This window comes from Mustela nivalis (assembly GCF_964662115.1).
Source record: "Mustela nivalis genome assembly, chromosome: 12".
Classification (NCBI taxonomy): domain Eukaryota; kingdom Metazoa; phylum Chordata; class Mammalia; order Carnivora; family Mustelidae; genus Mustela; species Mustela nivalis.
Genome location: NC_139031.1, coordinates 81,815,322 through 81,840,874, shown reverse-complemented (window position 1 = coordinate 81,840,874; position 25,553 = coordinate 81,815,322). Strand labels below are relative to the sequence as shown.

The window sequence follows — 25,553 nt, the reverse complement described above, 5'->3', positions numbered from 1 at the left end:
GATGGGAATCTCAAAGACAGGAGACTAAGGGACTAATGCAGGTATGAGAGGTTCTTGGGAGCTGTGGCCATGTTCATTTTAAAAGGGACCACCCCTTAGCTCTGGTCAGTTGCTGTCAACGAGAAAGATAAGCCAATGTTGCTAGATTTATTTTTCAAGAGAATATGTAAATCTGAATTTTAAACATGTGAAATCAATTGGTGTTGCACAATTTTAAAACACTGGGATGAACAAAACATATTATAGGGCTCCTAGGACACCATTCCTGATTCTAGGAGGAAGCCATTTAAATTCTACAGAGCCTGTAGCATTTAGAAGCCTCAGAAAAGGTAAACTCTAGGTTATTACTTTTTTTTTTTTTTTTTTTCCTGAGAGGTTCAGGTGACAGTTTGGGCTTGGTGAAGAGAATTCTCTTCAATTCCAGTTAGCAAATATCTAATGTGCTAGGCTCTGTGCTGGGCTTGGAAGATAGAAACACCGCCATAACACAGTTCTTGCCTTCAAGGAGGTCACAGTTTGGTAAGGGGGAAAAAGTATGTCAGTTAGTACCTTCTGGCACAAATAGGAACCTCCTCCTTCTGGTGGAGACCGCTTAGGTTGCTAAGTTTGAAGCATTATGGCATCATAATGGATTCTAATGAATTTACCCTTAAATGCCCTACAAGAGTCTCAATATCCACCATAGGGTGATGAAAATCACCTTACAGTGCCATCATTGCTTACATGTAGTGTCTTTTAAACACATAGGTATACAATAAAGAATTGAGCCTGAGCGCAAAGAGAGGTCTGGCCTTTCCTGAAATGTATCCTCTAGACCACTGGAACCGGAGTATCTTTATTCACTGTGAGCCCCTTGTACCACACCTGAGTGTGCTAAGGAGGAGACTACTGGTGGGTACCTGAGTACCTGACAGTTTATCCTAAAGGAGATGACTCAGGGTGGAAAGGCCGCACCCAGTCCTGAGGGCGGAGCTCGCTAACCAGGTAAGAATGACAAGTCATATAATTAGAGGGTTGGGCCTTTGAGCCTTGTGACATCACCCTGGCCCTTTGGGAAGAGAGGGGCTGGAGACAGCTCAACCGCCTCAGTGCCTCGGTCACTCCTCTCACACAGTAAGACCCCAATAAAGACTCTGGATACCGATACTTGGGTGAGCATCCCTGGTTGGCATCGATGCTGGGAGGGATAACTTGTCTCAGGATGATGGAAGCCTTCCAGACTTTGTCCTAGGGGCCTTTTTTTTTTTTTCTTTTTCTTTTGGTTGGTTCTAATTTGTACGCTTTCAGTATAAAATTATAATAGTGAGTACTGCACTTTCCTGAGATCTAGTAGTCGTCCTAGTGAATTATCCAATCTGAAGGAGGCCTTGGGACCCCCAAATTTGCAGCTAGTATCTGAAGTGAGGGATATTCACTTCACGGCAGTCTGGGGAACCGTGACCTTAACCTCCTCTTTGGCAGATAACACACTAGTCATTTATGGGGGCACTGATGGAGAATAAGAAGGGAAAGATGAAGTCCCTGCTTAGGGGGAATTTTAAATCCCTCTGATCAAACAAAACTCAGAATCAGGTGGCCGATAGAGGGGGGCCAGTCTGTGAAAGGGAGCGCAATAGAACTGAGATTTGTTCCTTCTCCTCGTGACATGAGATCTTTAATTTAGTCTCCAAAGTTATTCGTGCCTTATATTTTACCTTAGCACTCTTCCCTCCCAAAGCACTGGTTGGGAAATCCAGACAAACCTCCACGGTAAATGAACTTTCACGCTTCTGGTAGCTTGGGAATTAATGATATTGTGGTTGAATGGATATTGAATTTTAGGTCCCCAAATTAGGAAGTAAGCTTTTTTTTCCCTGGAGTTTCCTCATCTTTGGAGTCTAAACTCAGCTTCTCAACATTTTTCCTAATAAGGGATCTCATCAATCATCTGGTCCAGCTCTGCTCGAAGGGCCAAAGATCCTCTCTGGCGTTCCTGTCAGGTTCTCATCAGTTCTGCTTGAATACTTCTCTCGGGAAGGAGTTCACTGTCTACCAAGGCAATCAACTTCACTTTTTTCAGTCTTCAATTTTACAGATTCCTTTCATTTGTTAGATTAAGTTTTTTTCTCCTAAAGGTTTCTGCTCATTTTTGGTTCTAGCTTTATTTTCTGGAACGGCTGACCAAAAAATGAGATGATGAGGATAAACCTGCATTCAACTCCTGATAGGATCCAGGCAAAATACCAAGAGGTTTGCATATGCTATCTTGAATTCTTAAAGCTCTCTCGCTGAGAGAGAACCACTGTGTTCTTCATCTCACAGGTGAGGAAACTGAGCTTTACAGCTTAAATCCCTTGTATGAACTGGGATGGGGTTAAGGCACCTGAGCTGGAATGGGGTGTCATTTATTCAAACTTTCCATGGACCTGACTTAGTCACATTGGGTACCATTTAAGACACATCTTTTACAGTGAGTATTTTATGGTTGATATTTTGATACATGTTCACAAATGAGCAAAACTCATTTGCTGAGTTTTCTGTATATTATTTTATGCTTTGACTCTGGTGTATAAGGAGGGGTGGGTGTGTGCATGCACACACAGGTTTAATTTTTCCAGAGCCCTTCCCAAAGTCTCAATATTGTGCCAACTGAAGTTCGCTTTGTGAACATCTTCTCATGGTAATCCCTTCATTTGGATCTGGCTGAGGTTTTGCAGCATTAAGCTTGATTTTTACTTCTGTTTATCCCCATGCTCTCTTTCCCTCATACTTTTCACTGCAAATGTACATAAATTCTGCTGGTCCAAGTCACCCCTTGGCTTATATCTTCTTCTTCTTCTTCTTCTTCTTTTTTTTTTTTTTAAGATTTTATTTATTTATTCAGAGAGAGACACAGCGAGAGAGGGAACACAAGTGGGGGCGGGGGAAAAGGAGAATCAGGCTTCCCGCCAAGCAGGGAGCCTGATGTGGGGCTCAGTCCCAGGACCCCAGAATCATGACCTGAGCTGAAGGCAGACACTTAATGACTGAGCCACCCAGGCGCCCCTGGCTTTTATCTTCTGTCATACCATGTTTTTACTTTGAGTCACTGTCTAGAGTGACTAGGGGTCCAATACAATTAGGCAGTTAAACTATTCAAGAGGAATTCAATCCATTCTGAGACAGAGTAATGTCCGCTCTTAATGTATGGACATTAATTTATGATGATATGTTGGCATGGAAACACTGACATGTTTTGAGAACTTAAACAGCAAGAAAAGAACACAAATCTCAAACTTTTTTTTTTTGAGCCCTGAGAGACTTTCTTTTGGGTTGAGAGTGCATAGTGAGAGCGGTCTATAGCCCACAATGTGGAAATAAAGAGGTTTCGACTTACAGGCTGCCCAGGCTCATCTCCCCCGAGGATTCTGAAGCCAAATCCAGACTCCATCCTGCGAAGGTGAACATCCAGCTCCTTATAATCTGGACCTGGCATAAAGGAGAGCCTATTGAGTAATGAATCCTGTCTTTTCCCCGCTCCCTGAGAAACCGAACACACCAATGATAAATTAATTTTGTGGATGTGATTAATGAGAGTGCTGTTAGACTTGGTGGAGAGCAGAGAGGATAAAAAAAAAATAATAACAAAAAAGTTCCAAAATTAGGTAGTCTCTGGACTAACAGTGATCAAATAAGGGCATTACTACAGTATTGCCATAGGCAGAAATAACATACAAATTTCCTGACTTAAAAAAAAAAAAAAAAAAAAAAAAAACACCCCACAATGTCTCTGTAATACCTTATTTTCCTGAAAGCATTCAGATTGCTCTCAAGAAGATTGGCTGGCACTTTGAGGATGTTTACTCTGACTAGAACGATTGTTGCAGAAGTATGAAAGAAAAGATGACATCCTGGAACTACCTGGTAGAGAACTGCCTAGGAATTTATAAATATCTCTTTATGTCTTGATGCATCCCATTTCGTGCATGTTGGGGGGGGGCAGGAGGGAGATACAAATTTATGCCTAATGAATTTGTCTTTTTTAGAATTGTAAAAATTAGAAAAAAATAGAATTGGAACTTTTCTATATTGGGAGTTTGAGTAAAGTTTTTGTTTTCAGACTAACTCCTTTAGGTTTTTCATAACTTAGGGGTAGAAATTTACCTGGCATAAGTGAATGCTTACCTCCCTAAACCTTTTACAATGTGGAAGTCACTACTGAGCTTACTAGTGTATTTAAAATAAACTGGAAGAAGGATGCTTTCTTGAAGTTAGCTGAAAGAACAGAAATGTAGTTAAAAAATAAGCTGGGAGACTCCCGGATGCCAGTTTTTTTCAATCCTAGAATAAATACATGAAAAGTCTAAAACCTCTTTTGACTTTTGAAGGTGAATGTGATTTTTGCTTACCCATTACCTTTGGACCTTTAAATCCTTCTCACAGGGGTAAAGTCTCCATCCTGACTTGTGCATACTTTCGTGGTCATTGTTGGGATGCCACTGAATGTTAGCAACTTTGGGAAATCTTGATGAGGGCCATCCTTTGCTTAAGAAGTATTTAGTGATCCTAAGCATTCCTGGTTTAGAGGAGGCATTAGAATTTATAGAAGCAATATTAAATTGCTTACACGGGATGGTTTTGGAAATTGAGATGGGATTTCAGAGAATGATCCTCAGTGGGACAGGAAGATGTGTCTGAGCCATTTGGATACATAGTAGTAGTCCTAGTTGGAGAGAGTCAGTGAATGCTGGGCAGGCAAATCCTTCCCAGGCTCTACAGTAAGTGGGGCTGCTGAAGTGATCCAGTAAAGAAGGCACAATGACACTGAGTTCACCATGGAGCCCTCCAGTATGAGCTGTGCGTTCCCAGTGATATATAGAAGACAACGCATTCATTTCTGAAATATAGGCATAAGCTGATGATGTGTTACTGTTCTCAAAAGACTAAAACTAGTCAAGCACAAAAGTACACTTGCATATATGTATATAATGTGTAAGAATCCATGCCTTTCATGAGCGCATGCACATATAACCAAAGACCTTTCCATTCAATGACTAGTCGAGAACTCAGAGAAGACTAACCAACTGGATTTCCACATTCATTAGTCATTCTTTATAAATTGTATTACCGTTCATATTTGAAAGATGAGAACTTGGAAGAATTCGGTTGGGTGGTAAAAGGAAGATGAAAACTTTGCCCTGTACTCTATGAGTCACAATTGGCTTTTGAACTCCGCTCCTTCCTGGGGTCTATAAAATCATGTACGAAATCACACATTGGGAGTGTGTGTTCTTTTGGGGCTCTGGAACTCCAGAAAGATACAACAGCCCTATAAAATCATAGCAATTACAGGTACTCCTCCTGGGGGAGGCAGAAAGGCAAGGGGAGATGGGAAGATGACAGATAATGCCCAAGCACTTACAAATCTATAGAAGTTGTTTATGATTCTACTGCTCACGGCAATCTCTTCTTAAGGTTATTTGAAGCTTAGAGGACTCTAGGCCATATATAAAATACATAGAGACCATAAAAAATACAAAGAGAGAATATATTTCTGACACTTAAAATGATAGCACGAGCATATGTATAACCAGAACTTTCCATCTACTTCTATAAATATTCTCATTTTGCATCACTGGTGAGTAAAGCAAGTGGGAAACTGTTCTTCCAATGGCTTCAGCATCAATCCCTATTACATGGGGGAACTCTAAAAGTTTACTTTGCAATCCATTTTATTTGCTAAATAAAACTTCGCCCTAAGAGAATGCTGAAATTATGAGAATCTCAGTAACAGAATTTTGAAATGTGCCAAAGTGAAAAAGGGTTTGTCTTGTGTCAGAGAATGCTGCAATTCCCAGAGAAATTGGAAAGCATTTCCTTAACGAATGACTCAGTACTCTCATTTTTAATAGAAAGAATACAGAACTTGGTTGGTTAATTTTATTTAACTTTGAGGAAAAGATGTGAGTGGGGCATTTGTCCTCATCCCCCTGTTTATTTTGTGCAGTTCAGTGACCTTACGATCTCCTGGCAATGGTCTGGCCACTCTGATTTCAAATGTAGGGTGATGTGTGCCAACCATGCCATATTCACCCTCCATTCTTCTAGGCAGAGATGGCTAGCTACGTGGTACATGAACAAGTTGAGAGAGGCAAAGAGAGAACTATTAGAGAAGGATGCTAGCAGCACACATGACTTTTAAAAATTTCCTTGTTAATTTTGAACAGAGACTCAGAGGCTTAGGGCATGGAAACTTTAGAGACATAGTCAACTGGAAAAAAGTTTAAATGATAGATTGTGCCTTAAGGCAGTAGTACTTTTCTTTCTTTTCTTTCTTTCTTTCTTTCTTTCTTTCTTTCTTTCTTTTAGGGAAAATAAGAACTTTCAGAAGAATGATTTTTCTTTGGTTTCTTCTACCTTCCCCAAACTTTTGAGTTGTTTTAAAAAATAACTAAAATTGGGATGCCTGGGTGGCTCAGTTGGTTAAGCATTTGCATTCTGCTCAGGTCATGATCCCAGGGTCCTGGGATCAAGTCCTGCATCAGGCTCGCTGCTCAGCGGAGAGTGTGCTTCTCCCTCTGCCTGCCGCTCCCCTTGCTTGTGCTCTCTCTGTCTTTCTCTCTCTGTCAGATAAATAAAAATCTTTTTAAAAAATGACCAAAATTATATGAACAAAGCTGAGACATATTACTCCCCGCTTTGTTAGCTCTCATAAGATTATGATGTTTCTGATACTTTCCTTTAGCTACTCTTCTGGCTTCATGACACATTTGTTTTTCTTTTTATTTTTCTTAAAGATTGTATTTATTTGAGAGAAAGAGAGAGAGAGAGCGAGCACAAGCTGGGGGTCGGGGGAGGGGCAGATTCCCCACTGAGCAGGGAGTCTGACCCGTGAGGCTCAATCCCAAGACCCTGAGATCATGACCCAAACTGAAGTCAGACACTTAAGCCACCGAGCCACCCAGAAGCCCTGACTGATGATACATGGAAAATTCCCAGATCATACTTTGTCTCTTCCTCCATTAATGCACAAACACAGAGCAAAGAAATCTAAGGGCCAGCTCTTCACCGCACTGTGACAGAATTTAACAATCACCACCTCTCTCTCCTGTTGACTCGCTAACCATGCACCTGGACGGTTGTTTGATGAAGGAGTCTGGTGAACACGAGTGGAAACTGAATCACTTTGGACATCACTCAACCGGGCCCCCACCGACAGCCTTTTTTGTTGTTGTTGTCATTTTCTGCATTCTTGTTTATTCTCTTTCCACACTCTTTGTTTACCTTCTTTTCCCTCAACGTTTTTCAGAGAACTGTCAGGGATATTCTCAGGCATTGCTTGGACTAAGGAGAGGCAGAACACTCTAGATTTTTGTTTCAATGGCCATTCCTGACCACTGCTGCTTCTGCCTTAGAAGTTGGGCCACAGGATCCTTAGGCATTATGAATTAAATCCTCTTAAGACATCTGTCCCAGATGAGACTTTCCATAAGCACTGTGGCAAATTACCAGGATGGAATTTGTAAGTTCTCATTTATGCTGGGCTCCCACTAATATTGAAAAAATCAGTAGTGCTAAAAGGAGCAAATGGTGGCCACATCCAGATATAAGGACAACCTCCCTCATAAGAAAGAAAAGCAGAATTTCAAAAGGTGTTCTTGTTTTGTACTAAGATGCCAGAAGCTTCACATGTTGTATGTATCCTTGGTCTAGATTTGGAAAGACATGACTTTGTGCACAGTTTTAGGGAAGAGGGTGAGTAACTGAACACAACTGATTAATTTTATGAATGGATTCAAGCTTCAGAAATGCAAAGAACAGCATTTATGGATTAATTTGGCACAAGGGATGCTGCAAACATGTCAATTAAATTTTGGTACTTGAATCCCTTTTCATGTTTTAATTAAAATGTAAGTACCATGGGCTTATTATCAGTTTGGCACAGAGAATGACTTCATTCAATTTTTCCTGCTGGAAAGAGCATTAGTTATTTGGCTTTTCCTCATAAAGAGATCTAGGAAAGAGATTGAAGAAAGAATCAGGAATCAAAGGTGGTTATTAAATATGCCCCTGGTTTCTGAACTTTCAGTGCACTCCAGATACAGAATGAGGTAAGTAGGACTTAAATGGTTTCTATAGCTTGAATCTAGTATTACTAGACAGGTAACTAATATATTTTTGCTTTAAAAGAACACCTTCTCTGGGGCGCCTGAGTGGCTCAGTGGGTTAAGCCGCTGCCTTCGGTTTAGGTCATGATCTCAGGGTCCTGGGATCGAGTCCCGCATCGGGCTCTCTGCTCAGCAGGGAGCCTGCTCCGCCCCCCCTCTCTCTCTGGCTGCCTCTCTGTCTATTTGTGATTTCTCTCTGTCAAATTAATAAATAAAATCTTAAAAAAAAAAAAAAAGAACACCTTCTCTTTACTTTTTCCCTTTATACCTTTGTTAATGTGAATGTGGCCAGACACATTTTAGCTATATAGAAGCCAAATCCCACTCTGTGGTTTTCTCCCTTAGTCTTCAAATCAACTCAGATTTCCCCATACCGAATATCCCCTCGTCCCCCCCATTTCCGTCTTGGACGAGTAGGGCCTTCGTTTCCCCATCCTCAGTCTCTCATCTGTGACTTAACTCTTGCCAGTCTGGCTTCTGCTGTGTCAGCATTTCTGAAAGTGACCCCCTTTAAGGTCACTGATTACATCCTAATGACCACATCAAATAGTCATCTTCCCTTTCCGCATTCTGATTGATTTCTGTGCCTCATTTGACATTGTTGACACACCCTTTATGACCCCTGATATCTTCTTTTTCTAAGCAAGGGAAGTTCTCCTCAAAGTGATTTCTGCTCTTGGTTTCTGTGATACTCTGTATCCTGCTTTTTTGGCTTTGGGTGAAGGTGTCCATTCAAAAGTCCTGGCTACAGATGCATTGTTTCTCACTAGCCTTCTTCCTTGATGATGGCGTAATTATCTTTATTCTACAGTATTCCATTATGCACTGCCTGTAGAAGTTGCTAAATAAATGTTTCTTGACTTCAATTGCTTTAAGATATTCCCCAAACCCCAACGTTCTGATAAACCACAGCATTATTCTATGGTGGACTTATCACTTCTCTTCATAATTACATGGTTTAGGACTTCCTACTAACAATTTTGCCTCTGTACCTAAGCCTCATAGGCAGCCAAAGTTAACAGATACCTTATAATTATGACAAATATATCTGAGTAAAAAATCATGACACATAATTTGATAAAGGACATTTTATAAATGTGAGAAGTGTGGGAGATCTACTTATTTTGGATGTAGTGATGATTTTCCAGAATATTCTGATACCTGTGTGGACATTTAATCAAACATTTGGACTGGTTCTTTTCCTGAAAATCTGGACTACATAGTGGTATAATGTATGCAATCCATTATCATAACTTTTCTCTTTTAACTAATGTATATTTTTTGAAATGCAAAAGGATTGTGCAGATATATCAAGGTAATCTATGCTCTTAGGTGAGTTTTCTCTTGCTTCTTTTGTTTTTAAATAAAGTATATTCAGAAGCTGCGATTTTCAAAAAATGGGCTTGCTGTGGCCAATAAATAGAGATTTAGAATCTCAAATTAAATCCTACTTTCATTTTGCAACTGTAGTTACTAGATCTCATTTTCCTTCTGGGCATAAGATATTCTTTTAAAATTATAAGGGTTTTACACTCAATGTATAAGAATAGTCATAGCTTAAAAATTTTCAGACCAAGCTAAACAAATACTTTATACGTTACTGGAGGACAAAATGCTAAGCAATATCTTCCGTATTTTCTACATATCCAAAAAAAATGACATGGAAACTTACAGAATGAAATGATCTCAAGCACATATATTCTCCAAGGGGTGTTAGAACATGCTGAGATGGATAATGAGCTGTCATCATGGAAACACTCTAGAGATGTGTGCTGTGAGCCCACAGACCTGAAATAGTACTATTATTATGAAACATGCTTTTCTGCAATTGTTTCAGTGTTCTGGCTTTCAGTCCAGTGTTCTAAGCAGATGTTCAAAGCACTTTCTAAAAGTAAAAAAAAAATCTGAATCTTCCTTTTCCTCCTTCATCTTTGTAATGACATTAAATATTTTAGCCTAAACCAAAATTGGTATTTTCAGAACTGTTAGGTCAACAAAAAAAATGTTTTTCCTTTTAAGTAAATTAACTGATTCTTACTGAAAGCTTTTGAACTATGATACTCTATTCTAACTTAAAATACCACTGAAATGTTGCATTTTGTAAGAGGCGTGGTTTAAAACAATTAATCTGACATAGGTATTTAGTTAATGTAAAAGTCATTTCATCCCACATCAGCAAAATTTCTAGTAAGTTCTTTGGAAACATCTAAATTGCAAATCTCTTGAGATACTCTAGCTTATTTCTATTTATCTAGTCCAGCAGGGTCCAGTATAAATAAAATGTAAGCTACATAAATAATTTAAAAATTTCCAGCAGCCCATTTTAAAAAGCAAAAAGAAATAAGTCCAATTAACTTGAATAATGGATTTTAAGCTGGTATATCCAAAATGTTATTTAAGATTCATCAATAAAAAAAAGCTAGTGAGCTATCATACGTTTCTATTTCTTTTTCGTATAAAGTCTGGGAAATCCAGTAGGGACTTTACATACATCTTAAGTCAATCTAAGTTCAGAGTAGCCATCATTTCTACTGCCAACTAGCTTACATGTGGCCAGAAGCTACTATATCAGGCATCATGGACCTAGTCAGTGTGGTTGCTTTCACTGGCATCTGGTTTTTTAGCCTAGTCTTTTACTAAAGAAAGTTTATGGTAGTAATTAATGAGAATGACTTTTCCCCCTTCTCTTTTGGTTGTTTTCTTGGCAGCCAAGTAGACCCAACTTGATGAGACTTGCTTTCTATCTGAAATACGTATGAGGGTGAATCAAATTAGCACAGTGATTATATGCTAATAAGCTGATACTACTCCGAAGAATGATTTGTTACACAGAATGGAAGACGTTTCATTCACAGGACTGTGGGTTCTGAAGAATACTTGCCAGAGGAATCCATTCGAAAACTGGTCCTTGGTGGCACTTGTTCTGGATGGGAAAATGGGGAATTAAAATTGAAATTCATTTACAGCATTTTAAAATTCATCTTTAACTTTTTTTGTTGTTGCTCTTATAACTCACCCCAACCTTTGGTGCTCCAGTTTAATGATTTTGTTTGTCTAAAATTCCATGGACGTCAGTGGACAGGAAATACCCTGTTTTATGTATATTTACAGGTCTGTAAATGTATTTCTTTTATATGCACGCAAAATAGAAAGATCCAAATCCTTTTAGATCAGAATGAGAAAAAAAAAAGATCCTCCTTTTCAAAAATTAAGCTTTGGTTCTCATTATAAAAATGTTTATTGAGGGGGTGCCTGGGTGGCTCAGTGGGTTAAAGCCTCTGCTTTCGGCTCAGGTCATGATCCCAGGGTCCTGGGATCGAGCCCTACATTAGGCTCTCTGCTCAGCGGGGAGCCTGCTTCCCCCCTCTCTCTCTGCCTGCCTCTCTACTTGTGATCTCTCTTTATTTAAATAAATAAAATCTTAAAAAAAAAAATACTTATTGAGAAGTAAAGTCAATCCAGAAGGTGAGCTATGCTCAAAATAAATAGGGATCTTTAAAATCAGGTTAAGAGATCATGTCATCGAGTACTGAGATGAAAAATGGAAAATTCAATCAATGAGTGTGTTGACTTGTGTCCATCAGTCCACATACTTTGCTACTTCCAATTACTTGGAGAGTTGAAGTGATTTAGAAGTATTTGAGTTATGCTGGTTTACTGTTAGCAATACAGATCCTTCATGAGGATTTTGATGTGATCTCTGCTACATATAACATAAAAATTGGTAGACATGATCATAAAATCCTGTGTACAGACTGTGATAGATATATGAGGCACTATAAAAGTGTGTATTTTATTACATTAATAAAAATTAAAATAAGACCAAATTCTGATTGCTTTCTTATTGAACTTTGTTTCATATAAAGAGTTCTCCACTCTTCAAAAACAAAAATGAAATAAAAGCTTTTTGAGGGTGATGATGAGGCAGAGTGTCTCCAGCCTTCTGGGTTTGACAGGTGTTTTGGACCATACCCTGCATAGCACCCTGCACTCTCTCTCCTTGAGGGCAGAATGGTCATCCCTGCAGGTAATCTGTGTTTTTGCAGCAAAGGGAAATCAGTTCTCCAGAATTGTTATTTCTTAAAAATCCCCCATGTATAGTGTGACTGTGTAGGATTATAAATGGAGAAATATCCTTTCATCAGAAAGATAGAGATGTATTAGATAGAAGGTTCCTACCTTCTAACGACTTCCATTAGCTGTAAAAACTGACATTTTATATTATCATAATCTCCCTAGGACCTGCTTGCCATCCAGCAATTACATTCGGTTTACTGCAGCCCTCATGGTCTCATGTTTATTCATGAACGTACTTTGGGTTGCATTGTTGACTTGTGCTACCAACAAAATTCTTTGACATACTGAAGAACTTATAGTCAAGGACTGATTTTAGAGTTTACTTCCCACATCCTCCCCTGTTCCTCCCAAGTCCCCTCCCCCGCCACCATTCTGTCTGATTCCAGGAGCATGAAGTTGTAAACTATTGAATGAAATTAAGGTATAAGGCATAAGATTGGATCTCATTTCTAAAATACATGGGAAAAATGTATCCCCAACCTATTTATTTCACAGTTCATGTCGTGGTAACTTTCTTTATTAAAAGAGACTTCTTAGAAATATAAATATTAGCATAATTGTTTACAAAGCTCCCCCAAAGTACTATTTTTGAGATTAGATTTTCCAATTAAAACGCACATATTAAAAACGGCAAACACTGAAATGACCGATACCCTTGATCAATATATTTTAGCTTCACTGAAATGACTGATCCCCTTGATCAATATATTTTAACTGCAAAGTGACGTATAATATGCTATACTAGAACTCCAGCTGAAAGGCATTTATTTCCCCGCAGATTAAAGCATATCATTGATTACACGAAGGCCAACAATAATGATTTTCCCATGGGAAAAAAGCAGGGGAAATTAACCTTCATAGTATCGTGGAGGACATTTTAAATGATAATGTTATTAAAGTTTTCCCTAATTTTTCGCGATTCTAATGCTAAAGTCATTGACAGAAGTGTCTTGACATTAAGTATCATCTCCTTTTAATATTTCACTAAAATAAGAGAGTGCACCAGAGAACGTTTGTTAAGAACATTAAAGCCACTGAGGCCAGGGCTTGGTCGAGCAGCACTCGGATGTGCAGAGGTTCTCTGGGAAGGCAAAGTGGCCTTTCACGATCGCTAACGGGCTGCCTAAGGCTATTGCACCCGTGATGCCTCAGAGCCTTTCTGAAACCTATTGACATTTCCAGCTGGACTGTATCAGATGTTTGATCACATTGGCAAGGGAGACGGGAGCCTGAAAGATTGAAGTCGGGAGCCTGAAAGATTGAAGTCGAAACACTTGCAAAAGGCTTCCGAGCTCTGGAAGTTGTGTATCACCCTGTGTGATACGGATCCTGCCGTCCGTTTCCATTTAGAGTCTCAAGTCCTGTGCCCAGGCGGATCATGTTTTTACACGACCCCCATCTTTCTAAGTGGCTCTCGTGTAAGGAGGAGAGACGACGCCAACGACAGCCCTTGCTCACCGATGACATGGAAAAAGCCGCAGAAAAACCGTTACTTTACAACTACAACCACACATCGGTGATTAGCCGTCAGTTAAACATGCATTATCATACTGAACAATGAAAGAATTTCCCAATGAGCAATGAGCAACAAAACCTTCAGATAAAAGCCATAAGTGTGAGAAACACCGCTGTCTGCTTTTGATTGGTTATGAGGTATAATTTCCTTTCAAGTATAGTACTAAAAACCACTTTGCTCCTCCATTATGCTCTAGCTGGCCGGAGGTTACCACTGATTGCTACCTTTGTGGCGATACTCAGTGCTTGATACGGGTTACCTCTTCCTCATTTCTGGAAAGGAATAATGATCCTGTGAGCTTTCTGAAGAAATTCCAGAGGAATCTGTGTTCTAAAGAGGTTCTACTACAAGGAACATTACACCATATGGATCCCTGACACTTTTACGATGCTACATTTGAGTGATGTCTTACTGCAAGGGAGCACAGACATGTTGTACCTCATAAATTGTTTATTTATAATCAGCAAGGTTCAACACGAAGAGAAAAAAGCGTGGACAACTTCAGTCATAATTCAACTTGGGTTCACACCAAGGGACGGAATCACGAGGGAAGGGTTTCAGAGAATACAGATTTTTCTTCTCTTGTTTCTTCCTGTTTTCATCTGCTTGTTGCTCAGGCTTCTGATGCTGCAGTGGGGAGTATGCTCGAGAAATAGCCCCATGAACTGAGCGTGAGGAGACAAATCTTTACGGAAAGTCTGGTTTAAAGCCAAGTGAAACAACAGGACAGAGCCCTCATTGCTAGATCACCAAGTTCTTTAGCAGGATCAGAACTTTATTTTGGAGGATTCCAAAGTGATTCCATTGTCTTTGGGAAGTACTTTTATTGCCTTGCTTGGCATCAGAGGAGGAGTCACGACAGCCATTGTTCTGAAGTTATGTAAGTAGAATCCTTACTAGGGTCTGGAAGTCTGACCAAATCACCTCCCTTTGGGGCCTGTGCTTATTGCGATGTTGAATCGGATTTACTATCTGTGAGAAGAACGAGAACTCGTGGCATAATCCTTAGATGAGTGAAGCCTTGCTGCCTATTTTTGGTACTTAGTTTGCCACGCTCTAGATTTCTGCATATACACAATTTTCTGAGTATGGAGGCAGTTTGCTGGGAATCTAGCTACAGAGACAAGCCACCCCATATGTCTATACCTCAAATTAGGAATAAGGCATGTATGGGCAAAAAGTCAGTTAACCAAATAAATTAGCTTGAAGGAAATTGTTGATCAGAGTAGGTGTGAAAATTTTTATTCATGTTCTGTACACTTAGATATATGCTTTTCTGGGACAGAATTGATGTTATTTCTTTAATAGATTAGATAATAAAGGTAAACCATATAATTCCTCATTCAACTGAGGAATTCAACTAGAGAGTAAAAGGGAACCTATTAATAATTAATGCCAGGATGACAAAGAGAAGGACTGTTCCAGGCAAGAGTGGTATGTGTAGTCCCCCTATGTCATCTCATAGGGATGTTATGAAACTGTTCTTCTCAGATCCTAAATATGTGACACCATCACGTGTCCGGAAAAATGGCAGGAGAAGGTGGGAGGGGAAGAAGCAGTGAGAGCCTTTAGATGTAGTTTCTTTCTCAAGGTTAGAAATGGTAAACAAGGGCGCATGTGTGGCTCAGTGGGTTAAGCCTCTGCCTTCGGCTCAGGTCATGATCTCAGGGTCCTGGGATCGAGCCCCGCATCAGGCTCTCTGCTTAGTGGAGAGCCTGCTTCCCCCCCTCTCTCTGTCTGCCTCTCTGCCTACTTGTGATCTGTCAAATAAATAAATGAAATCTTTAAAAAAAAAAAAAGAAATGGTAAACAATAGTTTCTTTTTCAAGATTAGCATACAAAATGAGAAAATGTAAGCCCTTCCTCTTGTGATTGCAAAGAAAATCAGTCCTCCTTTTATGGGAGTCCTGAGAAAAGGACAGAGAAGGGAGAAGTAAAAAATACCATGGCTTATCTGTGCAAAGGTGTGTATTTTCCTTGCTTTCAACTTTAAAAAAATGCAAGTAATGCGGACAGCAAGAGTCAATTATCAGCAGAGGCTATTATTACACACGGAGAAAAGTGATCTTTATCACAGTCTTAAACAGAAATGGGGATGGGGAGATTTTTGCCTTTTTCTGGGAACTGCTGGTAATACCATAGGGTCAACAGTTATGTAACGAACATGAAAACCCCCGAAAAAGGCTATTGGTCAAAACCTCTTTTGGGATTTTTGGGAGGCATGTTTCTTTCATATATATAAGCTTTAGCTCATGTGGAAGTAAGTTAGAAAAAAAAGGGGAGTGGGGGAGGGATAGGGTGGCTGGATTATGGACACTGGGAAGGGTATGTGCTGTGGTCAGTGCTATGAAATGTGTAAGCCTGATGATTCACAGACCTGTACCCTGGGGCAAATACTATATTATATGCTAATAAAAAAGATAAAAAACCAAATTTCTTTCTGCACAGCATTTTCCAGTAAGGACTAATGAGATTTTTTATAATGAGAAGATATTGAACACATGACATTCTCCTGGTTAAACACCAGTTTTGCCGATGGAATGAGAAACTATTGGTCTAACTGTCCAATTACACTGAGACTGTTGTCTATAATTATGGCCCAGCTTCGCAGGTTGGCATGCTGATAAGGAGGCTCCGCTGGGTTGTGTCATGCAGTCTCATTCAGGAATTGTCTTCCTCGGTTTTTGTGTCCTTGATTTTGGTGGAAGTTTTGTACAAGTGGGATTTCTCATGATTTTTTTTTTTTCCTCATAGAGCACCCAGCACGGTCCTAGACACGTGTCGCTTGTTTTGTACACTCTTGTTGATTGATGTGGACCCTGGAGGGGCCACCTGTAGGTACTCCGCCTGCTGCTCTGACATTGGAAACATCACCCTGCCTGCTGGAGGAATCTTCATTCCCTCTTTCTTCGGTTCCCCCTCATCCTGAGATCTCAGGAAGATGGGAGGCATTTCCAGTTTTCCTCTCTCAGGCCCACACCCATCATGTGCTGTTTCATGTGGCTCTAGCATCCTCCGGTTGTTTTTGTTTGTTTAAAATCACTACTTTTTTTTTTTTTTTCCAGGAATACATCTTTATTAAGATGTCCCGTGCATGCACATTAAAGTGTCAGCATAATCTAATTATGAGCCAAATGAGGCAGAGAAGCATTTACATCACTTGATAAATTTCCATCATTTGCAGGGGACTGGTGACTTGAATCCAAATACTTCTTGACGGCCGTGGTATAGCGAACATTCTGTAGCTCTGTACAGCAGACGCTTGTGGGTGGAGGTACAGCCTTTCTGTTTTGGTTACTGCAACCCCGTTTCAAATGTGAACGCAAAATGTCTTTTTGGTTTTAGACCTGGTTGTAAGGGAAGATACCATGAAATTGCCATAGGCCAGGGAAAATGTCAGAGACCTTGGTTTAGACGAGCTCTGCTTGGGATTCCCTTCCACACTTTCCCTGGTCCCCCATTGGTTTTTCTCCCAGGAAAAAGTTTTCAGGGACATAAGGACAAACAAAGTGAAACCTAAATGTTATACATGAGATTCAAAGGAATAAGGCATGGTTCACATCAAAATTCTGAATATGGTTCCTTTGTACGGATGCACATATTTCACGATCATAAAAAATAAAAGCCTATTAGAAGACGATGGGAAATACACTGAGCTTTCCCCCAACTCATTAAAAAAATTTTCTGGCATTCCAAACATGTAAGGGAAGGAATGAAACTTTTTAATAATTGGAAAGAGGGAATGCAGAGAGGGCAAAGGGCTGCTTTGTTATTTTCTAGACACGTGCAAGTCCACAAGCAGAACGAACTGATCAGCTATCCAGAGACCTGAGAAAGTAGGGCTGTGTTTGTTTGGTTTCCTTAATCTTCAGGGTAAAGCTCTGCTTCCCTGACATGATTTCTCTGTTTTCTTTCACAGTCCATTTAGTGTTATGAAATAACATGATAGAAAAGCAAAGGATGGGAAAAAAAATGAGCTTGCCTCTTTTGGCTTCCCAAGACTTGTGACCCTGAAAACATTGCTGTGACCTCAGAAACATTAGAGAGCTGACAAAAACAGGAAGGGGGGGGGGGACACCATTAGAGCAGAGGCAGCAGTGGCATCCGTGGGGCACAGATGGGGCGGAGGGGGCCAGGGTGAGAATCAGGCTATTGGGTGTTGGCGAGGCTGTGAAGGAGAGGGATAAAGAGCTCCCAGGGGAGGACAGAAACAGAAAGGTATGGGAGGTTAAGGTGGATGGTTTGCTTGGATTGTTACAGATGAGCAGCAGAAAGGCAATGAACAGAAACAGCATTGCAGGGGCTGGATAAAGAAATCGGAATTCTTTTAGGGTTGAAAAGAAGGTCATGTGCAATTCCTGCCCAGACACTGAGGGCACCACAGTATCAGACACCATGAAGGGAGGACAGAATAAATGCCCACACTGCCTTTGTCCCGAACAATAAAGCCTTGCATTGGTCAGGAAACTACAAAAGAATGGGAGCCAATGATTATCGAAGGGACAGAAACAGGAGGGAGGACCCCTTGAAGCTCCCTAGAAGTAACCAAAAGTTAAGACAAGCCAAGGATGTGACGATATTTTCATCCTGCAGTGCATTTCCCTCCTTCAAGTTAGAACCTGTACTGTCTTTCGAGCTGTATAATCTGTTTACACTTATTCTCATCTGCCCAGTTACATTTGTAAGAGCAAGACATACTACTCGTCTTTGGTATCTCTCCACGGTCCTGAGAGTTCAGTGGGTATCCCAGAGATACTGGATACTGAAGCAGAAATGGTATTATGAACTGTGTTCAAATATTTTCAGTTCTTTTGTTTACTGAGCATTAACACCCTGAATTCACATCCTATACGGTACAGCTAAACATACTACTTTGTTTTTAGTCTGTTGTAGCAAAGACAATCTAACTACACAATCCTTTAAAGACATTTCAGTTGTTCAATCAGAAGGGGGATGATGAAATACAGTAGCCTTGTTTAAAATAAAGCCGATTGTTTAAAATAAAGAGGTGTGTGTGTTGGGGGTTCATTTTGATAAAAATGATTTCCCGATGCTTGCCCTGCTGTCCTATTTTATCAGCGAAGAGAGCTTTTACAGAAGGTGATAGAGGATGGGGAAACGGTATTATGTCTCGTCTTCCCCTTACCGGTTGGGTACATAATTCTCAGCCCCCAGATTTCAGATCCTCTACAGTCACACAGAATTTAAAACTTGCTATTCGTGTTTCAGATGATAAAGCTGGAGAGAAGACACTGGCGGAACACAGAGACCAAGCAAATCAGCAGCCTGTGAAAGGGAGCGCGAGGGGACCAGATACTTCTCACGAGGCTAGGTTTCTTGATCCATTTACTTAAATTCATATACTGTGCATTTGTCTCATAGATTATACATTCATGCCATTCAGATTCCTGGCCTCTAACATTTGGAAGAGATGACCTGTCAGGTGGTGGAAAGAGGCATGAGGAATGTATATGCAATATTCAAAACCTTTGTTTTCTAATATTTATAAAGTGCAATGAAATAATTTTAGAGGACCTTCAAATAGGATGACAAGCCTATACATGATATTTTGTTTTATGACCAAGCGGGCCCTGCTGCTTTCAAGGGGCCCTGCTGTTAAAGGAGAAGCAGAGATTTTGGGTAGAAATGATTGGCCCCCGGCTCTCTCCTGGTTTTAGAACCATCACTTTCATGGTTTTGAGTTGGAAGAACTTACTTTTAACGTTTACTCTTGGCCCTAAATTCTTCAATGATTGCATTTAAGAAAAAAAACGTCTAAGCTACAGACTCAAGATCAGATTGCACGTAAAAATCCCAAACAGTTTTCGTGTTATTTGGTGACTTCAGCAAAACTGCCCACCTCTTCCAGCACCCCTCCCTCATCCTCCCCACCAAACACATCCCTGATTTTCCTCAGGGGCTTAGAGGGAAAACAGTAGGAAATAAAATATAAAACCAAAAGATATAAGTTAGTTTCTTTCTTTCTTTCTTTCTTTCAGAAAAGTTTAGATCAGCTGGCTCTACTTTTGAGATACTTTTTCAACCTCAGAATATAAAATCATGCCAGATCATCTTAGCTTCAATATATCTCTTGGCAGGGCTTCAGCTATTATTCATGTACCCTTGTTTTATGTGGCTTTCACTTACGCCTACTTTCATAAATCGCTCTAGATTTCTCGTAGAGCTCGTATGGGTCAGGCTTCCTTGGGTCAAAGGCCTCTGTTGAGTCAGGGAAGGACGTCCTGTGAAGGGCGGGTGGGAAAGGCAGATTCTGCGGTCCGGCCGGAGCAGATAAACTCGTTTGAGGACTGCCTTGATTCTCCCAGCGGTCCATCATCTGGAAAGTGAAAGAGAACAGAAGATGGCTGAACTCTTCCTCGTCACGTACTGTAACCCTCACCCTTTAAATCAGACCCTCCCGCCCTGTGGGCTCTCCTCAGTTAGATCTTCTTGCCCTGTGGATGTTTCCTCCACGAACCATTTACGACTTGGGAATAAGTGTGAGAAAAGATTCTGGGTCTCTATATTAAAGTACTGTAGACAGTATTCAACACCAGCAGTGCCGGACTTCTGAATGGGAACTGACACAACCTTGTCACCTACTGCTGGTAATCTCTAGCAAATCGCTTAATCTCTCTGAGCGTTTTCTTCTGCTACCCAAGAAAGATAACACGTACCTCCAGATAACTATACGTAAGTGTGCAGAAATGTGTGGAACTGGCCCAGATCCATTACACCACTTTTACTAAAGCAGAAGAAAAGTAGTCTCTGTGTATTCTTTTGACACCAACGCATATCCCATAATCTCCTATACCTGAACATCAGTCACTTTCCTCACAGTTTGAAGGAGTAATGCAACGATCTGGGATTTATGAATTGTTCAAAGTCTTCTGTGAAGCCTCATTTGGTGTCAGTCTGGCAGTTTCTTCCCCAAAATGCTACTGCTGAGGTTGCTGCCACTACAATCTATTAAAGATCTCTAGAACTCTTCCCAGCTCACCATGTTTTCTCACACACAGTACGTTCTTTGATCTGCACCATGGCCCTGTGAGGTAGATAAGGCGAAGACTAATACTGTTTTACCAAGTAGAGAGCCCGGTTAACTGAGACCACCTGTTTGTACCACCGACTTCACCTACTACATTCAACAGTCAACCGATTCATCTCAAGTTGTACTCTTCTGGTTTGAATAAACCTGCTCTGTGTAAAACTTCGATCAGGTTATCCTTTTGTCTAAACTTCTGCATTGGGTCAGCATGGTCTTCAGGCTTAAGGCTAACCTCCCTGCTGGGGCATTAGTGGCTCCTCATGACCCACTTCCTGCTCCCGGTTCTCATACTCACTGATGGTCTCTCCTCTCAGTCCCTAGGATCCACCAGATTTTCTCCTGCCCCTGCACCTTTGTGTACTTTCTTAATTTCTCCTGCCAACTTTACCTTTCCACTTTCCCAATTCCCTTCCTCCCTTTACCAGAAGGCTACTAGACTTGGATAAGATGTCTTTTCTGGAAGGCCTTTGCTGACCATTCCTGAACTGGTTACACATCCTTCTGGATGCTCCCATAGCATCGCTACCCAGTCCTCACACCTGACCCTCATGATGCTTAAGGATAATGGCAAGTCTACCTGTGTGTCCTCAAACAGAGCACGTTGGGGACAGATCCTGCCAGGGACAGACTCTTCCATATTGTTGTTTTACCAACACAGAGTAAGCTCAGAAAATGTTAATTTAGTGAATGAATGAAATCATCAATAAACTATGGTCAGCTATTCTTTCCCCCCACAATCTGGCTGACTCATGACTGTACTTTTTTTTAAAGCAAACAAACATACAAACAAACTAGCTTTGATACACACTGTTTTGAATTTGGCAGGATTATAATCTTCTGTCCCCTACTGACCTGGCCTGCTTTTGTTTCCCTGCGGTTATGTCTCGGTTAGGGCTCTACACCCTTGGGAGTGTAGAACGTGAGGTAACATGAAGAGAGAGGTAACATGGAGGGAACATGAGGTACCACATACCGTGCATGTCACTTTGTAAAACAAAGTTCCCCGTGACTTCCTCACCTATCTGGGGCTGTGGCAGGTGTCACGTGAGCCAGCAAACTATGAAAGAAATGGGTCACTAACCTGCCTCTTAGTAAGACTGATACTATGGTCTGAATGTTTGAGTTCTCTCCCAAATTTATATGTTAAAATTCTAATGCCCAAGGTAAGGGTACTAAGAGGGAAGGTCTTGAGGGGGAGCAATTAGGTCACAAGGGTGGAGTCCTCATGAATGGGCTGAGTGCCTTTATAATGGAGACTAAGAGTCTCGAAGACCCTTCTGCCAGCTGAGGTTCAGAGAAAAGACCGCTTTTAGCAAGTGGGCTCTCACCAGAGACTGAACCCGTCAGCACCTTGATCTTGGACTTCCAGCCTCCAGAACTTTGAGGAATAAATTGCTACTGTTTAGAAGCCATCCAGTCTATGGTACAGCAGTCTGAAGGGACTAAGACAATTGGCTTCACTTTCATTTCTTTTCTGCGTGGGCTTAAACAGATTTCACTTAAACAAAGTTTCTATACCTAATGAAGATGGAAAATTCCTAGGGAAGCTCAAGTCCCTCATATGAAACATAATCTGGAAAATGCAAAGAGGTCCAGCAGCTGTCAGCAGGAGACCCCAGGTCAACCCAATTAGTACTCTGACGGGAGTGCTTTTCACAATAACACATTGAGGGGAATAACTGGCAAATTTGCTTAGAATTTTCGCTAATGTTCTGCTCAGTGGCCCTTTTGCTCCCATTTAGTAAAAATCTGCCCCTCATAATTCATTTGATAGCAAAATTCATCTAGGAAGCCATTCTGGGTTTCTTTGGTCATCCACTCTCTGTGTCTTTGCTATGATGAGAAGACCCACATTTGTGGGTAAAGTCATATTCTTTTTCGATTTTTCATTTAAAGTGACTGGCTTTCGGCACTATGTGGATACACTGTGGCTGTGACTTTCTCCCTTCTGTTTCCAAACATAAGATTCTAACTTCTAAACAGTAAATAAATTAGATACGTGGACTGCGTGGCTGTAGAATCCCACTTGTCATACACAGGCTTCAGCTGTTATCTATTGCTTTCTCTCATCTTCTGCTGAGGGGGAGCTGATACCCACATAGGTCTTGCTAGTATATGTATTGTTCATGTGCAATCATTGGAGCAAACATGCTTCAAGTGAAATATTAGTATTTCTAAAAAACATTCATAAAACTACAGAACAAATAATGCTTTGGGCACTGTTGGGAAGGTTACTGGGGCAGAGTGACAAATTCTACAATTCCTATAGCACGGAAACGGGGGAATTAGTCAAGAGTCCGGTTTATGCTTAGTAAAGCATTCACAACATCTTGCTGTGACATTCATCAACCCCTGAGTCACTCTGTCAGCCTTTCTTAAAAGACTGTAGAGCAGAAAATCACTGCACCCATGAAATTAGCGAAGAAGCAGACTTGCTCCCCACCCCGAGATCGAGTTATTTGTTGGCTTCGGCCCTGAAGACCACGGTGCAAACCACCTGCCCTGGGGTCAGAGGTTCCCCCTTGCTCACTGGGGCTGGTGTGCTGATCTGACAGCATCTTTTGCAGGGTGCACTCTGTTGACTTCTTACTTTCTTAGACAACGTGGTCTCTGGACTTATGTGTTCCAGCTGGAACACTCTACTCACTTGTTCGTCTCAACTTTCTTGGACACCCTAGATTCTGATCCTGTCCCATCGTCCAGGCCCTTGGGTCTCACTTGTTTCACCCAGTGTCTTCCTGATGTCGGCCTATCTAGAGTTACGCTCCTGCCAGACATTTCCCTCTCAAAGGCTTCTGAATGGGCCTTGTACAGTCGCCATGGTGTCCAAGCCTAGGCATCTCACTAAGGTAAGGAAAAGTGGAAATGAGGCTGTTTTCAGTGTCTGGGAGAAACCTTATAGCTCTACAGGCCTTGGTGAATGAATGAAAGAATGAATGCCTGACTGAATGAATGTAGAGTCACTGAACTGTCAGCGGACAGAGTGGACATGTAGTCCACAACAGGACCTTGAACGATAAAACAGGAAAACCCAATCAGGATGGAACCACCTTCTCTTTGAGGGGGCACACTGCAAGTTGAGGGCTTGTGAATAAGGCAGTGCCCCACCTCCCACAAAGTACTCTGCTGAGAAACTGTTTGCTTTCTATTGAAGCTGGTGTAGTCTAAATGCACCCCCTCACTGTTTTAGGGCAGGGCTGGAATATGAAGAGGCATTTGGTTTGATTCTGTACTTGAAGAACGAACTTGGATCTCTTCCAGAGAGAGAGAAGGAGAACTCACTACAATTAGTATATAACTTGTTGCCAAGGAAATGACTATCTCAACGCAGATTAGCTTAAGATGTAGATGAGTAGGACAGAAGAGGGTTAGGAAGTCACACAGGACCAGGAGGAGGAGAGATCTTACTCGGGATAACATTTCCTCATCCTGACTACAGATGCTGTCAATTCTGAGAGGAAAGTGTCTATCAATCCATACACTGTATGTATATATTTATATATTTGTTTCGATGAATGCTTCGGTAAACTATGTTCATTTTATAGAGCCACTAATTTATTGAGGTTTTATGCATGGAGGGTTTGCTTTCTAGGATGACAGTGCTTTATATTTTTGAGCTCAATATATTTTTAGAGGCACCGTTTTAAGCAACTTACATAGACTGAGACTCTTCATGATGGCCATATGAGTGGGGTAGTATCGCTATTCCCCTTTTACAGACAGAGCTTGAGATACAGACAACTTAAGTGTCTGTATCTAGTTGAAGGTCATACAGATACTGGAGAAGAAGCAAAGTTTGACCCTAGGCAGTATGCCTTCAGAGCCTGTGCTCCCAAACGTGTATCATACTGCTTCTCATTACAGTCCATAGTTTAAAGAGCTTCTGGCGGATACATGGAGGACATTACATTGACAGTCCTATATCCTCAGTCTAGAACCTGAAAGTCCAAGCCTTAGCTTTGGAAGGGACGTGTGGGTTCAGGATTAATTGTAATTTGAGTTCTATAAAACCTTTTTGGGAATTATTGACTCTGGATGTAATTACCATAATGACAGAAAATGCTGTAATTATGCCAAATGGCATAATTTGTGTAAATGTGGTACATATAAGGAAATCACTAAATTGCATAATTGGAGCACCATGATGAAGTTGCAAGGTTCCTTGTTAAATTAGATAAAGATGTGTATAACCACAGACGCAAAGATTAACTTTGGGGATAAAAGGAAGAAATTATTTGTATTTTGGCCAAGATAAAACAAATTTCATTTTAAACACTTTAAAACTACCTCTTTTCAAACCATGCACATCACTTAATGGTTTACTAAACCCACATGGGTCCAGTTTGCCCATCTGATCTTCTCTGTAGACCAGATGGGACAGTCCTTAAGGAGGACATGGTTGATGATGAGGGTCTGCAGCTCTGACAGATCAGTCCCTCATCTCCAGCTCCTGGTTTCCTTACGTCTCTTTCAGAGATACCTGGAGCTCAGGCATATGAGAGGGCTCAGTAGCACTTCACTTTCACATTTTCAAACCATTATGTTATTTAATTAAGCCAGTTATGAACTTGAAAAGGATGCAAAATTATATTACCTCCCTTTGTAAAAACAGAAAATCAAGCAGTTAAATATTCCCTCTGTGAAAGAAACAGGAGAAGCCTAAGTTAAGCCGAGAATTCCCTACTCGCTGGCCAGACTTGGGGCCACTTTCATCTGAGCTGCTCTGTGTGAGAGGGAAGAAAAGATGTAGGTGCAAGAAGTGATTCCCTGTGTTTTGTTTTTGACT

The 25,553-nt window shown here is 40.8% G+C and overlaps 1 protein-coding gene and 1 long non-coding RNA gene across 10 annotated transcripts in view; one reads left to right on the top strand and one right to left on the bottom strand.

The window, feature by feature from the left end:
• The window catches only part of MAGI2 (membrane associated guanylate kinase, WW and PDZ domain containing 2), a 1,346,145-nt gene that overhangs the window by 164,483 nt on the left and 1,156,109 nt on the right, over positions 1–25,553 (bottom strand). For 4 of the 9 annotated variants that reach the window (XM_082691820.1, XM_082691823.1, XM_082691821.1 and 1 more), the window contains 3 exons: positions 19,867–20,056; positions 11,008–11,049; positions 3,356–3,447 (listed from right to left, as the gene is read on the bottom strand). In XM_082691820.1, the coding sequence (XP_082547946.1) occupies positions 3,356–3,447; positions 11,008–11,049; positions 19,867–20,056 (324 nt within the window). The remainder of the gene's footprint in view (positions 1–3,355; positions 3,448–11,007; positions 11,050–19,866; positions 20,057–25,553) is intronic. The other 5 variants (XM_082691818.1, XM_082691822.1, XM_082691825.1 and 2 more) reach the window with 3 other exon arrangements.
• LOC309844739 lies at positions 888–19,839 on the top strand. Its single transcript, XR_014300863.1, has 3 exons — positions 888–1,151; positions 2,139–2,301; positions 18,949–19,839. It is a non-coding gene; the product is annotated as an uncharacterized lncRNA (long non-coding RNA).